This window comes from Rhinolophus sinicus, chromosome 14 (assembly GCF_057876585.1).
Source record: "Rhinolophus sinicus isolate RSI-liver-muscle chromosome 14, RSI-T2T, whole genome shotgun sequence".
Classification (NCBI taxonomy): Eukaryota; Metazoa; Chordata; class Mammalia; order Chiroptera; family Rhinolophidae; genus Rhinolophus; species Rhinolophus sinicus.
Window position 1 is genome coordinate 117,381,625 of NC_142514.1, and position 13,480 is coordinate 117,395,104.

A 13,480-nucleotide genomic window follows, 5' to 3' on the forward strand; every position below is an offset into this window, starting at 1 on the left:
TAAGTACAGTACTCCTTTCCTGTTGTTCTCAGATTTCCTTCTCTTTGAGGAAACTGAGTCCTGAGCTCCACATTTAATATTCGTTTTCCAGAAACATCCCAGCACTGAGGAGAGGTACTTTGTGATGGAAACTTTGAAAATAAAATAAAGTTTTTTTTTTATGTCACACAGCCCTACACAGAGTTTATAATTCATATGAGGTATTGGATATTGTGCACACTTTTATCATCAAATCCCTGCATAGCAGGAATCCGAAGGAAACATGATAAACGTGTTATGTCAAAAGCTGTCTTGTATGGAAAGAGTATTTCTTAATCTAGCTTTCATATAACTCAAAATATGCTCTGAACCTGTCACTATGCATTGGGTTCAGATAATGTAGTCGTCATCATGGAGAGGGTCAAGGAGGTTGGCATCTGACATCAGTGTTGGTTGGAATCCCGATCCCCGTCCTGACTTTGAGGTAACCTTCAGAAAGTCCTTCAAACTTTGAAGGCTCCTTTCCTCATCTGCAGAAAAATGCAACAGTGAAACCTATTACAAGGGGGCTGTTGGGGGGAGTAGACTCTGTGTTGTATAAAATGTTTGGCTTAGTGTGTTTGGATCAAAATGGCGGTGTGAGGTGAGCCTCTGGAAGTCATCCCTGGAATTTACATAAAATTGAACAACGATAACTCCACAAAGGACTCCCTGAACAGCAGACAGGCAAGATGAAGAGGCTCACTACTGAATTCACCTAAAGGTGGGAAAATTGTGCGAGCAGGGAAGGAGGGAAGGGAGAAGTGCGCAGACGGGGCCGCTCGGGCTCAGGACGCAGACCTAGCTCAGTGGTCCAAGCTCTCTGCATCCCGGAACTACCGCAGCAGCAGGAGAGGGAAAAACTCAGACTGCTAGGGCTCTGTTTATGGCCCACAGGGCTGAGGGGCAGCATATAACACGGCTGAACCCAAAACTATGGCAGAGACCTAGGAGCAAAGACTGAGGGAAGAAGGCTGAAAATGGTGGTTTAAGCCCTCACTGCTGAGCCGAGAACGGAAGTCTTAGGCACTGAGACTAGCCGCCCCCTGCCTACCCTCCCAGAGGTCGCTCCCCACCTGCTGAGTGCTAGAAGTGGAACAGTAGCAGTGTCAGATCAAAAGAACAGAATATTTGCAGTTCTGAGAACTGTGGTTCGCAGACACAGATTCGCAGCCTGACTAGTTCCTACAAAGGGGAGGGAGCTGTGGAAGCAGGACCGGCTGTGGTGATGGTCGCTGCCATTGTTCTGGGCCACCTCTCACAACACACCCCACCCCTGTCCCCATCTATCTGGGCGGATCCCTGCAGGAGTAAACAGAACTGCTGAAACACACAGGTTCTCAATCTGGTGCAGGAAGAGCTTTAGAACTTCAAAAGCTCTCTGCATCCCCAAACGGTCACGGTGCCTAATGACCCAGGCAAACTGTTAACAGAGAAGCATGCCTTCCAGGGAATCACCCCATTGTGTGAGAAGCTGGAACAGTGCAGAGAAAACATAACACTACAGTGTGAGAGAGAATAAAAGGCTGCAGTCAGAGAGAAAACAAAGCATTCTACCACCATGTACTGGAAAACAAAAGAATGACCTCTTCCTATCAACCTGTTGCAGAACTTACTCCTGTAGATGTCTAGGAAGAGAAATAATAAATCATTAATTGACATGAATAACCAAGGCGACAAGACAGCTCAGAAAGAAAGTGAAAAGTCTCCAGAAAATGAATTTAAATATACAGAAATATGTGACTTAAATGACAGAGAATTCAATATTGCAGTTCTGAAAAGACTCAACGAGATGCAAGAAAACGCAGAAAGGCAGTTTAATGAACTCAGAAACACAATCAAAGAACAACCTGAACATTTTACCAAAGAGATTGAAATTTTAAAAAAGAACCAAATAGAATTTCTGGAAATTAAGAACTCAATAGAAGAAATGAAGAATGAAATAGCCAGCTTAGGTAGTGTAGTTGACAAGATGGAGGAAAGAATCAGTGACATTGAAGATAGAAACCTGGAAACTACAAGGACAGAGGAAGAAAGAGACTTGACACATAAAAGAAATGAAAGAACTCTACAAGAGCTTTCTGACTCCATCAAAAAGAGCAATATAAGAATAATGGGCATACCAGAAGGAGAAGAAAGAGAGAAGGGAACAGAGAGTATATTCAAAGATAGTCCATGAGAACTTCCCAAACTTGTGGAAACAACTGGATCCTCGAATCCAAAATAGCAAATAGAACACCTAATTACCTCAATCCCAACAGGCCTTCTCCAAGGCACATTGTACTGCAGCTGTCAAAAATCAATGACAAAGAAACAATCCTCAAGGCAGCCAGGGAAAAGAAGAAGGTAACTTACAACGGAAGCCAATTAGGTTATCATCAGATTTTTCAGCAGAAACTCTACAAGCCAGGAGGGAGTGGAACCAAATATTCAAATTATTGAAAGAGAGAAATTATGAGCCAAGAATAATATACATTGCAAACAAATCCTTTAGATGTGAAAGAGGAATAAAGACCTTTCCAGACATACAGAAGCTGGGGGAATTTTCTAATACACGACCTGCACTACAAGAAATACTAAAGGAGGCTATTCGACCACCATCAACAGGGACAATTTGTGGCAACCAAAACATAAAAAGGGGGAGAGTAAAGGCCTGAACGGGAATATGGGAATGGAGAAAGTAAGCGTGCTGAAGAAAATGGAATACTCTGAAGATCAAACTTTCTTTTACATAAACTTAATGGTAACTGCTAAAAAAAAAATCCAGAACTGAGATATATATTGTAATAAAAGAAGAGACAGAGGGAAACATCATAGAATACCACCACACAGAAATAATAAACAACAACAAAAAGGCAAAGAAATGATGGAGACACAGTCTTAGCAGAAAACTAAAGATAGCATGATAGGAAATCCTCACATATCAATAATCACCCTAAATGTAAATGGACTGAACTCACCAATAAAAAGGCACAGAGTAGCAGAGTGGATCGAAAAACTAAACCCAACCATATTCTGTCCCTAAGAGACACATCTCAGCTACAAGGAGAAGCATAGACTCAAAGTGACAGGGTGGAATTTGACACTCCAAGCAAATGGTATCCAGAGAAAACCAGGTGTAGCCATACTGATATCAGATGAAACAGACTTCAGTGTGAATAAGGTAACAAGAGACAAAGATGGACATTTCATAATGGTAAAGGGGACTATACAACAAGAATACATAACAGTCATCAATATTTATGCCTCCATTCAGGGAGCATCAAAATATACCAAGCAACTACTAACAGAACTAAAGGGAGAAATTGACCAAAAGACAATTATACTAGGGGACCTAAATACATCATTGACAGCTATGGATAGATCATCCAAACAGAGAATAAATAACAAAATAGTAGACCTAAATGACACATTAGATGAAATGGACATAATTGACATTTATAGAGCACTTCATCCTAAAACATCAGACTATACATTTTTTTCTAGTGTACATGGAGCATTCTCAAGGTAGACCATATATTGGGATATAAAATCAGCCTCAGCAAATTTAAGAAGATTGAAATCATACCAAGCATATTCTCTGATCACAAGTCTTTAAAATTGGATATAAACTTCAAAAAGGAAGCAGGAAAAACCTCAAATACATGGAAATTAAACAACATAGTTTTAAAGAACGACCAGATCAAAGAAGAAATCAGAGGAGAGATCAAAAGACACATAGAAACTAATAAGAATGAAAATATATCCTACCAAAATTTTTGGGATGCAGCGAAAGCAGTTTTAAGAGGGACATTTATATCATTACAGGCCTATCTCAAGAAACAAACAAACAAAAAATCCCAAATAAATAACCTCACGTTACACCTTAAAAACTAGAAAAAGAAGAACAAATGAAACCCAAGGTCAGCAAGGAAAGGAAATAATAAAAATCAGAGAAGAACTAAATGAAATAGAGAACAAAAAGAAAACAGAAAATATTAATGTGAAAAAGAACTGGTTCTTTGAAAAGATTACCAAAGTTGACAGACCTTTGGCTAGACTCACTAAGATAAAAAGAGAGAAGACACTAATAAACAAAATCAGAAGTGAAAAAGGGTAAGTTATCATGGATGCCACAGAAATACAAAGGATCATTCAAGAATACTATGAAGGACTATATGCCATCAAATTTAATAACCTAGAAGAAACGGAGAAGTTCTTAGAAACATATAGCCTTCCAAGGCTGAACGATGAAGAATTGGAAAATCTAAACATAACGATCATCAGTAATGAAATTGAATCAGTCATCCAAAACCTTCCCAAAAGCAAAAGTCCGGGACCAGATGGCTTCACTAGTGAAACTTCAAAGAGGATCTAATACCAATCCTGTTCAAACTCTTACAAAAAATTGAAGAAGGGACAGTACTCCCTAATGCATTTTATGAGGCCAACATTACTCTGATATCAAAACCTGGTTAAGGACAACACAAAAAAAGAACACTACAGACCAGTATCTCTGATGAATACAGATGCAAAAATCCTAAACAAAATTCTAGCAAATCGAAGGCAACAATGCATTAAAAAGATTATTCATAACAACCAAGTGGGTTCATCCCAGGGGCACAAGGATGGTTCAAAATAAGCACATCCATCAATGTGATACATCACATAAACAAAATAAAGGACAAAAATCATATGATTATATCAATCGATGCAGAAAAAGCATTTGACAAGATACAACATCCATTTATGATTAAAACACTTAATAAAATAGCTATAGAAGGAAAATACCTTCACTTAGTAAAGGCCATATATGACAAACCCTCAGCTAATCTCATAATTAAAGGTGAAAAACTGTAGCCCTCTGCTCCACGTTGAGTTGGAAGTGTTGGAAGTGTTGGAAGTCCTCGCCAGAGCAATCTGGCAAGAGAAAGAAATAAAAGGTATCCAAATTGGGAATGAAGAAGTTATATTTTCACTCTTTGCAGATGACATGATGCTATATACAGAAAACCCTAAAGACTCCACCAGAAAGCTATTAGAAACAATCAACGAATACAGTAAAGTTGCTGGCTACAAAATCAACATACAAAAGTCCATTGCATTCCTGTATACTAACAATGAAAACACAGAAAAAGAAATTAAAAATACACACCAAACAATTCCTTCTGCAATTGCAGCAAAAAGAATAAAATACCTAGGAATAAACTTAACCACGGATGTGCAAGACCTATATGCTGAAAACTGTAAGACATTTATAAAAATGTGAAGAAGACACAAAGAAATGGAAAGACATTCCATGCTCATGGATGGGAAGAATCAACATAGTTAAAATGGCCATATTACCCATAGGAATATACAGATTTAAAGCAATCCTCATCAAAATCCCAATGGCATTTTTTAAAGAAATAGAACAAAAAATCATCAGATTTGTTTGGAACCACAAAAGACCCCAAATAGCCAAAGCAATCTTAAGAAAAAAGAACAATGCTGGAGGTATCACAATCCCTGACTTTAGCTTGTACTACAGGGTAATAATAATCAAAACAGCATGGTATTGGCAGAAAAACAGATACATAGACCAATGGAATAGAATCGAGAACCCAGAAATAAAACCACATAATTATGGACAGATAATTTTTGACAAAGAAGCTAAAAAACACACAATGGAGAAAGACAGCCTTTTTAATAAACGGTGCTGGCAGAATTGGAAAGCCACGTGCAAAGAATGAAACTGGACTGCTATCTGTCACCATGTACCAAAATTAATTCAAAATGGATCAAAGACTTAAGCATAAGACCTGAAACAATAAACTGCACAGAAGAAAACACAGGTGCTAAACTTTTGGACCTTGGGTTCAAAGAGCAGTTTATGAATTTGACTCCAAAGGCAAAGGAAGTAAAAGCTAAAATAAACTAATGGGACAATATGAAACTTAAAAGCTTCTGCACAGCAAAAGAAACCATCGACAAAATAAAGAGGCCACCAACTGAATGGGAGAAGATTTTTGCAAACAGTGCCTCCGATAAAGGGTTAATATCCAAAATATACAAGGAACTCATGCAACTCAACAAGAAAAAAACAAACAGCCCAATTGAAAATTGGGCAGAGGACCTGAAGAGACATTTCTCCAAAGAGGACATACAAATGGCGAATAGACATGAAAAAATGCTCAACATCACTAATATCAGAGAAATGCAAATAAAAACCACAATGAGATATCACCTCATCCCAGTCAGAATGGCTATCATCAACAAGACAAATAGTAACAAGTGTTGGAGAGGCTGTGGAGAAAAAGGAACCCTCATACACTGTTGGTGGGAATGCAGACTGGTGCAGCCGTTATGGAAGGCAGTGTGGAGGTTCCTCAAAAAATTACAAATAGAATTACCATATGACCCAGCAATCCCTCTCCTGGGTATCTACCCAAAAAATCTGAAAACATTTATCTATAAAGACATATGTGCTCCTTTGCAGCTTTATTTATGGTGGCCAAGACATGGAAACAACCAAAGTGTCCTTCAATAGATGAATGGATAAAGAAGTTGTGATATATATACACAATGGAATACTATTTGGCCATAAGAAAAGATGATATAGGAACATTTGTGACAACATGGATGGATCTTGAGATTATAACGCTAAGCGAAATAAATCAGACAGGAAAAGTCGAGAACCATATGATTTCACTGATATGTGGTATATAAAACGGAAAACAAAGGAACAAGACAAACAAATAAAGAAACAAAAACTCATAGACACAGACAATAGTTTGTTACCAGAAGCTAAGGGGGGAGGAAGGTGATAGATGTGGGTAAAGTGGATCAAATATATAGTGATGGAAGGAGAACTGACTTTGGGTGGTGAATACACAATGTGATATATAGATGATGTATTACAGAATTGTACACCTGAAATCTATGTAACTTTACTAACAATTGTCAACCGATAAAAAAAAAAAGAGTTTGGTATATTGGACTAAATGATATGGCAGAAAAGGTGGTAAAGATGTTGCTAGCTATGTAAGCAGGGAGGACTCAGAATATGAAGAGCCTTATATGGCATGTTAAGGAGCACAAAATTTCTCCAGTCGCCAAAGAGGAAGCTCTGAAAAATTTTAAGATGAGATTGATAAGACCGATTTTTACTCTGGCCATTTTACTCACACTTGACAAATGCCATTCTAGCAGCCTCATTGGTGCCAAAGGTAAGAAATTCAGCTTGAAATAGTCCAGATGAGTGGTAGTAAGAGCCTGAAGTAGAAATAGTTGAGGGGAAAAGAAAAGGATGTTGAGACTATCATAATTGCATGAACAAAAGTTTTTAATCATACAACTTTTGAGTTTGTTTCTATACTTTAAAAACAACCTTCTGATACAAACCTGGTCTCCAGTAGATATTCCTCTTGGGAAAAGAACATACTGACCAGGCAATTCAAATAATCTAGTTGAGGTTGCAGTTTATTTTTTATATTTACCATTTACCTTGTAAGCTTTGCTAGTACAGTCAGTTCTTTAGAGACCAATCACCCAGCATAAAGTTATAACTTTAATTTCCAAACATGCAGAATTGAGAACAAGAACCCTTGGTAACATCTCTGAAGAACAGAGATCCTTCAAAGTCTTGAACAAATAGCTTTACTATTTATGAGGGATATTATTAATCATAAACTTTTATACCACTATACAAAAATGTAAAAGAATTTATTAGGAATTTCAGAAAAACAAAGCTTTACAACTATAGCTAATACATAATTTGAATAACAAAAATATCCTGTTTTCTTTTTTAAATATAATGAATGTATTTCCAGTAGCATGCTCATTAAAAATAATGAAGTATTTCCATTCACTAAAAATGTATTTATCAATAAAATACATAATAAAGTATAATTTGTAGCATAAATATAAACCAATGAATTTGTCTCCATTGCCCATATTATAATTTACATTTACTGTATGGTTATAGTGTTTTAATCATTAACAAATGCTGAAATATATATTTACAGGAGATTCTTAAAAATAATTATTCCATTTAATAGTTACTGTTATACTTCAGTATTTTCTCTGCAATCTGGATCCAACATCAGGAGACAGACTGGTCTGTGGCTGGCTTTTCTGTAACATAATTTCAGAATTTTTTTTACCGTAGTATTCATATACTTTAAAGTAGATCTCCTTACAGATTATAGATTTTAATAAAACTAAACTGATAATTTGAATTATCAAATGCTACATATACATCAATCTCAATGAGTACCACTTTAAGTAAGGTATCAGACTAATGATAATAATTAATAGTCTTCACTCTTTGCTATTGGTAAGATGTGCTTTAGAGGCGCTTTTTATCATAATATGATGTGTAAATGATCAAAATTTAATAATTTTATTTTCTACAGGAAGCACTTGGAGCCATATAATACCATTGAAGTAGTTTAACAACATATATTGGCTAAACGAGTAAGTTGCTTGGAAAGGTAATTGTTTAAAATTCATTAAATTTATTTTATTTGAAAAAGTAAATAAAGTATTCCAAATGAAAATTCTACTTCTAAGATTCATAGTTTCTATATTGAAAAATCACGCAGGTGTCTTGAGGATGCCCTGCAGCAACCCTATTATACTATATTGTTTGCACACTGTCTCTATTACAATGCAAGCTATTTGAGGAAACAAAAATGTTTTTCCCTTTCTAGTCCCAGCCCTACCAGAGTACCTGACATGTGGTAAGACTCAGGCAATATCTGTTCGAGAAGAGACCAATGTGATAACTTCTACAAAAAGAAAAAAATAAGGCTGCTGTGGTTGCCAAAAGGAGGACATGCTAAATTTTGAACAGGACAAAGCTTGGGCTGAGCAAGCTTTTCTAGAGGGGATGACACTGAATTCAATTCTTAAAGAATAAGTGGGAGAAGGCGTTGAAGAGAGCAACTCCTATGAGGCAGCAGGGGCAGCATGGGCCCTGGAAGCATGCCAGGAGTTTCTAGGGCTATCTGCCTGTACTCAACAGCGTGTCAGTTATGAGCTGGGGAACAAATGGAGGGAGGCTGGAAAGGTCTTGGATGCAGTTCCCTGGAGTTTTAATTTTATCTTCTAGGTGATAGGTAACCACTGAGGTTATGTTTTAAGCAAGAGAGTGATATATGTTCATAATAGTGCTTAAAAAAAAATTACTGTGGTGGTAACTGTGTGAAAGATGCACTGGAGAGAGCAAACCTGGAGGCTCTTGAAATGGTCCAGATGAGACATACTGAATTCTTAAACTAAGACACTGTCAGTAGGAATGGAGAGGAGTGGGTGAATTTGAGATGCATTTGGTAAGTATTATTAGGAGAATTTATTATCTAGGGGTATGCAAGAATGAGAAGCCTGGGTGACAAATTTTTGTCTGGGAAATTTGATGGATGATAGTGTCATTAATTGAAATAAGATTATAAAAATACAACAGATTTGGGGGGAAAAGGGAAAGTGTAAATCCTGGCTCTGCCACGGAACAGTTCTAAGACTTGAGAAAATTACTTGATGTTCCTAGCTTAGAAGATTAAACAAGAGAATATGTGTGAAACCATTTGGCATGATACTTTTCAATGGCAGGAACCCAGTAGGTATAATGTTGCTAGGCTGAGAAATTCAGTTCCTGAATTAACTACAGAATACATGTAAATTGTAAAGCTAGACATATATGACATACGTTATAATTTAAAAACAAAATTCTTATAAGTTCATATGGGTATGAAAACACTGGAGCTGAAAGGTAAAAATAAAATAAAAACATTCATAAAAAACTTACCTGCAACATCTACAAAAAAAACCCAGATAATGCTAAATAAATATTTCTGCTATTGTATGGAAACATGGAAATCTTTTATTTTAGAAAAGTCCTTACTGAAGAACTAGGCTATACTACAATTGTCCTGTGGTAAATACAATACAGTTTTGGTGGTCTTTTGTGTTACACATACGGAAAGTTTATAGTTAGGGTCATATTGCCTTTCCAGAACTTATATATGTAACATAATTTTACTTATTTGAAATGCAATGAAGATTTAGGAAAAATTTTGAAAGCTTTTAAAAGACCAAGCGATATCTAAAGCCCATGTACTTTATTCCCAGAGGAGGGACTAAGTCCCTATTTATTCTTGCTTTAAACTAAAAAAGCTTGGACATCTGTTTTCGGGACTCAAAATAAACTACAAGCAGCTCAGGAGAACACTTGAAAGCGAGATGCAGGTAGAAATAATCCCAGGTGATAAAAAGAAAACAAACAGGCTATAACATTACAACCTTTGAAATTTTGCATCCACCATAAATGTTAACCTGAATCTAATAATGAGAAAACAATCAGACAAACCCAGATCATGGGACACAAGCGCGTATTCAACAAGACAACTGCTGTGGACTCTACAAAGATGTCAATGTGCATAAAAGATTGAAAAGAGTGAAGAGACTTTTCTAGGTTAAGAGACATGACAACTAAATGCGATGTACAATCCTGGGTTGGATCCTGGATCAGAGAAATAAAATAGAAATAAAATAGCCACAGAAGACATTTCTTTCTTCAGACAACTAAGGAACTTTGAATATGGAGTGTGTATCAGATAATATTGTATCAATCTTAAATTTCTTGGGTGTGATGATAGTGGTATTCAGATTATTTAGAGGGTCCACTCTAAATGATACTTCCTATCATTATGTCTGTATTTACTTTTAAACAGTTCATTAAAATGTGTGTTTTTGTGTGTATGCATGTATCTCCTATTCTATTCTATTTTACTCTATTCTACTCTATTCTATTCTATTCTATTCTATTCTATTCTATTCTATTCTATTCTATTCTATTCTATTCTATTCATTCTACTCTTCCATCTATCCATATCTATCCATCAATCTATCACATAAAGCAAGTGTGGCAAAATGTCAACAGCTGGTGAATCCAAGTGAAGAGTACAATGACATAAAATAAAAATAGTAGAGAAAAAGGGCAAATAAGAATAAAATGTTCAAATTCTCATGCAGAATATGGCAAATGAGTTTTGATGAGGAAGGGGGACAGGATAATTTTGATGTCAGATCTTTAAACATGCAGTTAATAATTCTGTGATTTTTATACCATTTTCCCTGATAATAAATGGAAGGTTTCTGACCTGTGTTAGTGATGTTAAAATAAGGAAGAATAACATATTTGGAGATAAAGAAACCAAATAAAGCTAATGGTCACCATCTGTTATACAGAATGAAAAAGATGTAAGAGAAAAATGATTTCAAGTCTACCAGTGATACTTAATTCACACCCTTAACTTTTCAGTTATTTGTCAAATACTCTAGCAATCTAATGACACAGTGAACCAATGTGCACAACAGAGTAATTTGATGATTAGGAAACTTGCTCTTCCTGTTGAGTAGTAGTTACAATTCATGCTCATTTAGTTGTCTGTGGTTAGCACACTGTTTTCAAGTTGAGTTGAGGTGTATAGAAGAGTGATCTGTCATTGCGGGTCTTATTTCACTAATGTGAAGTAAGAATCATAAATGTCATAAGTGACAGAAAATTGTCACAGTCAAAATTCAGACACAGAAAGAATATTGCTGCAAAAGTCATTTAAATTGCTGACTTGGTGGAGAGGAAAATGTGAGTGAAAACTCAAGCTAGCATATAAAAAGTAGCCGTGAAAAAATATATCGGGAATCAAAGTGACCAATGCCAAAAAAGTTGTGTCTAAAAATCACAGCATCAAAAATGCCACACCAAAAAGGCCATTTTTAAGAAGCATGTTCCCAGAGGTAAATAATGAGCTCCATGAGGGCAGGGACAGCCTTTTTCTCACTCACTATTATTCACCATTGTACCCAGGATATAGCAAAAATCTGAAAATGGGTAAGAAATGTATCATTTATGTAAAATCAAATAATAAGAAATGAAGTATATTTACGTACTCTTTCTTTTTCCTGTCAAGATTTCAGAACTGAGGGCACATGATGAAAAACAACTGAGCAAACATGCAATCAATTTTCTAACAAAACATTTCTTTGTTGAACACCTAAACTGAGGATTATGAGAGTACAGGTAGTGTCTTAGTTTGGGGATGCTTTTTCTATAGACCTGAATATCTCCTGATTACCTCTAGGCAGACATGAATTTGTTCCTTTTGTGATTTCCTAAGACTGTGCATCACAGTCTTAAGCTTACCTCGTATTAGAGTTATTTGTATATATATCCATGTGTGTATTTTTTTCCTTTTGGAGTGAAAATTCCTGAATGCAATGACTGTTTGTCTTTTATATGTGTATCTTTACCAGAATCCAGTTACAAGGCAAAAAAAATTAAAAATTCAAAACACTAATATTTAGTTTTGAACTCTGAAGACATAGAAGGGATACGGGCAAGGATGGGATCATTACCAATGTAAAACTTCTTAACAATTTCCCAATTAGGCTACATACCCAAAATTATTGAACAGTAGTGTACTGATACCTGTTTCTGCTCTCATTATTGATGAAATAACTCTGCATGTAAAAATCTTTATATTACAGTATTTTTTTAATGAGAGGATATTTGCTTGATTCTAACAAAACATCTTAAAATTGAAAGTTGTTTGTAGAGGAAAATTCCCTAAAAGCCAATCTCAAGAAAAATTAGTATCAATACAGGATTCTTATACACAAAATCATGAAGTTTCATAAAATAAAAAAAAAAGAGCTTCTTAAAATACTTACCAGAAGTGGTACTATTTGTAAAGTATTTTTCATGGATGGATTTTTGCAAATGGTTTCTTGCACATCTGAAATAATTATATCACGATACAAAAACAATTTAGTTATATATATTGAAAGAGAAGAATGATTAAATTTTGATGTGTCAAAATATTCAAAATTGAGTAAGAGTCCTTTTTTATTGTCCCCAGAAGCAATCTTTATACTTAGGTTAGGCAATAGAAGTAATTTGATTAAAAACAATTACATAAGAAATATTGATTAAAAGGAATTACTAGTACTTGGACTATTCTATAACAATCTTTATTCAAATGCTAGGTTTTCTAAACTTTTTTATTTGTCTTTTTTTTTTTAAACAAGAAATGAATTTCATTCTTGGACTATTGCAGGAAAGAGAAGATATTTATTTAGCTATTAAGGCACAAAAAAGATTGAGTAATTTGGTCAACTCTTGCCTTTTCAACTTTTAGGCTTTTGTCTATGTAATAACAAGGGTCTGGGCAAAAGAAAAACAAATTCAGGCAGAATGTTTTACATGAAGCATTTAAATATCTGGAAGTACCTAATAGAAAAAAAAAACCCTTTCTGAAAAACTGCATGATGTTTTAAACTTACGTGTCTTTTGTTTGTTTCTTAAACTGATAGCTTTAGTTTTATATTGCTTTTGTGGTTGTAGAACCTTGTCTTTTATTAACATGTTATTTTTAAATTTAAATTTTAGAATTAACAGAGTATATAAAACACACACACATATTTTAATTAATAATAATAAAGC

The 13,480-nt window shown here is 35.3% G+C and overlaps 1 protein-coding gene across 5 annotated transcripts in view; it reads right to left on the minus strand.

Moving 5' to 3' along the window:
* CEP126 (centrosomal protein 126) overlaps positions 1–13,480 on the minus strand; it is a 62,172-nt gene that overhangs the window by 2,957 nt on the left and 45,735 nt on the right. For 2 of the 5 annotated variants that reach the window (XM_019714507.3, XM_088791488.1), the window contains 2 exons: positions 12,709–12,773; positions 7,432–8,112 (listed from right to left, as the gene is read on the minus strand). In XM_019714507.3, the coding sequence (XP_019570066.3) occupies positions 8,050–8,112; positions 12,709–12,773 (128 nt within the window). In that variant the 3' untranslated portion in view covers positions 7,432–8,049. Of the gene's footprint in view, positions 1–350; positions 4,918–7,164; positions 7,252–7,431; positions 8,113–12,708; positions 12,774–13,480 lie in introns of those variants that run through there. The other 3 variants (XR_016018717.1, XR_016018718.1, XM_088791489.1) reach the window with 3 other exon arrangements.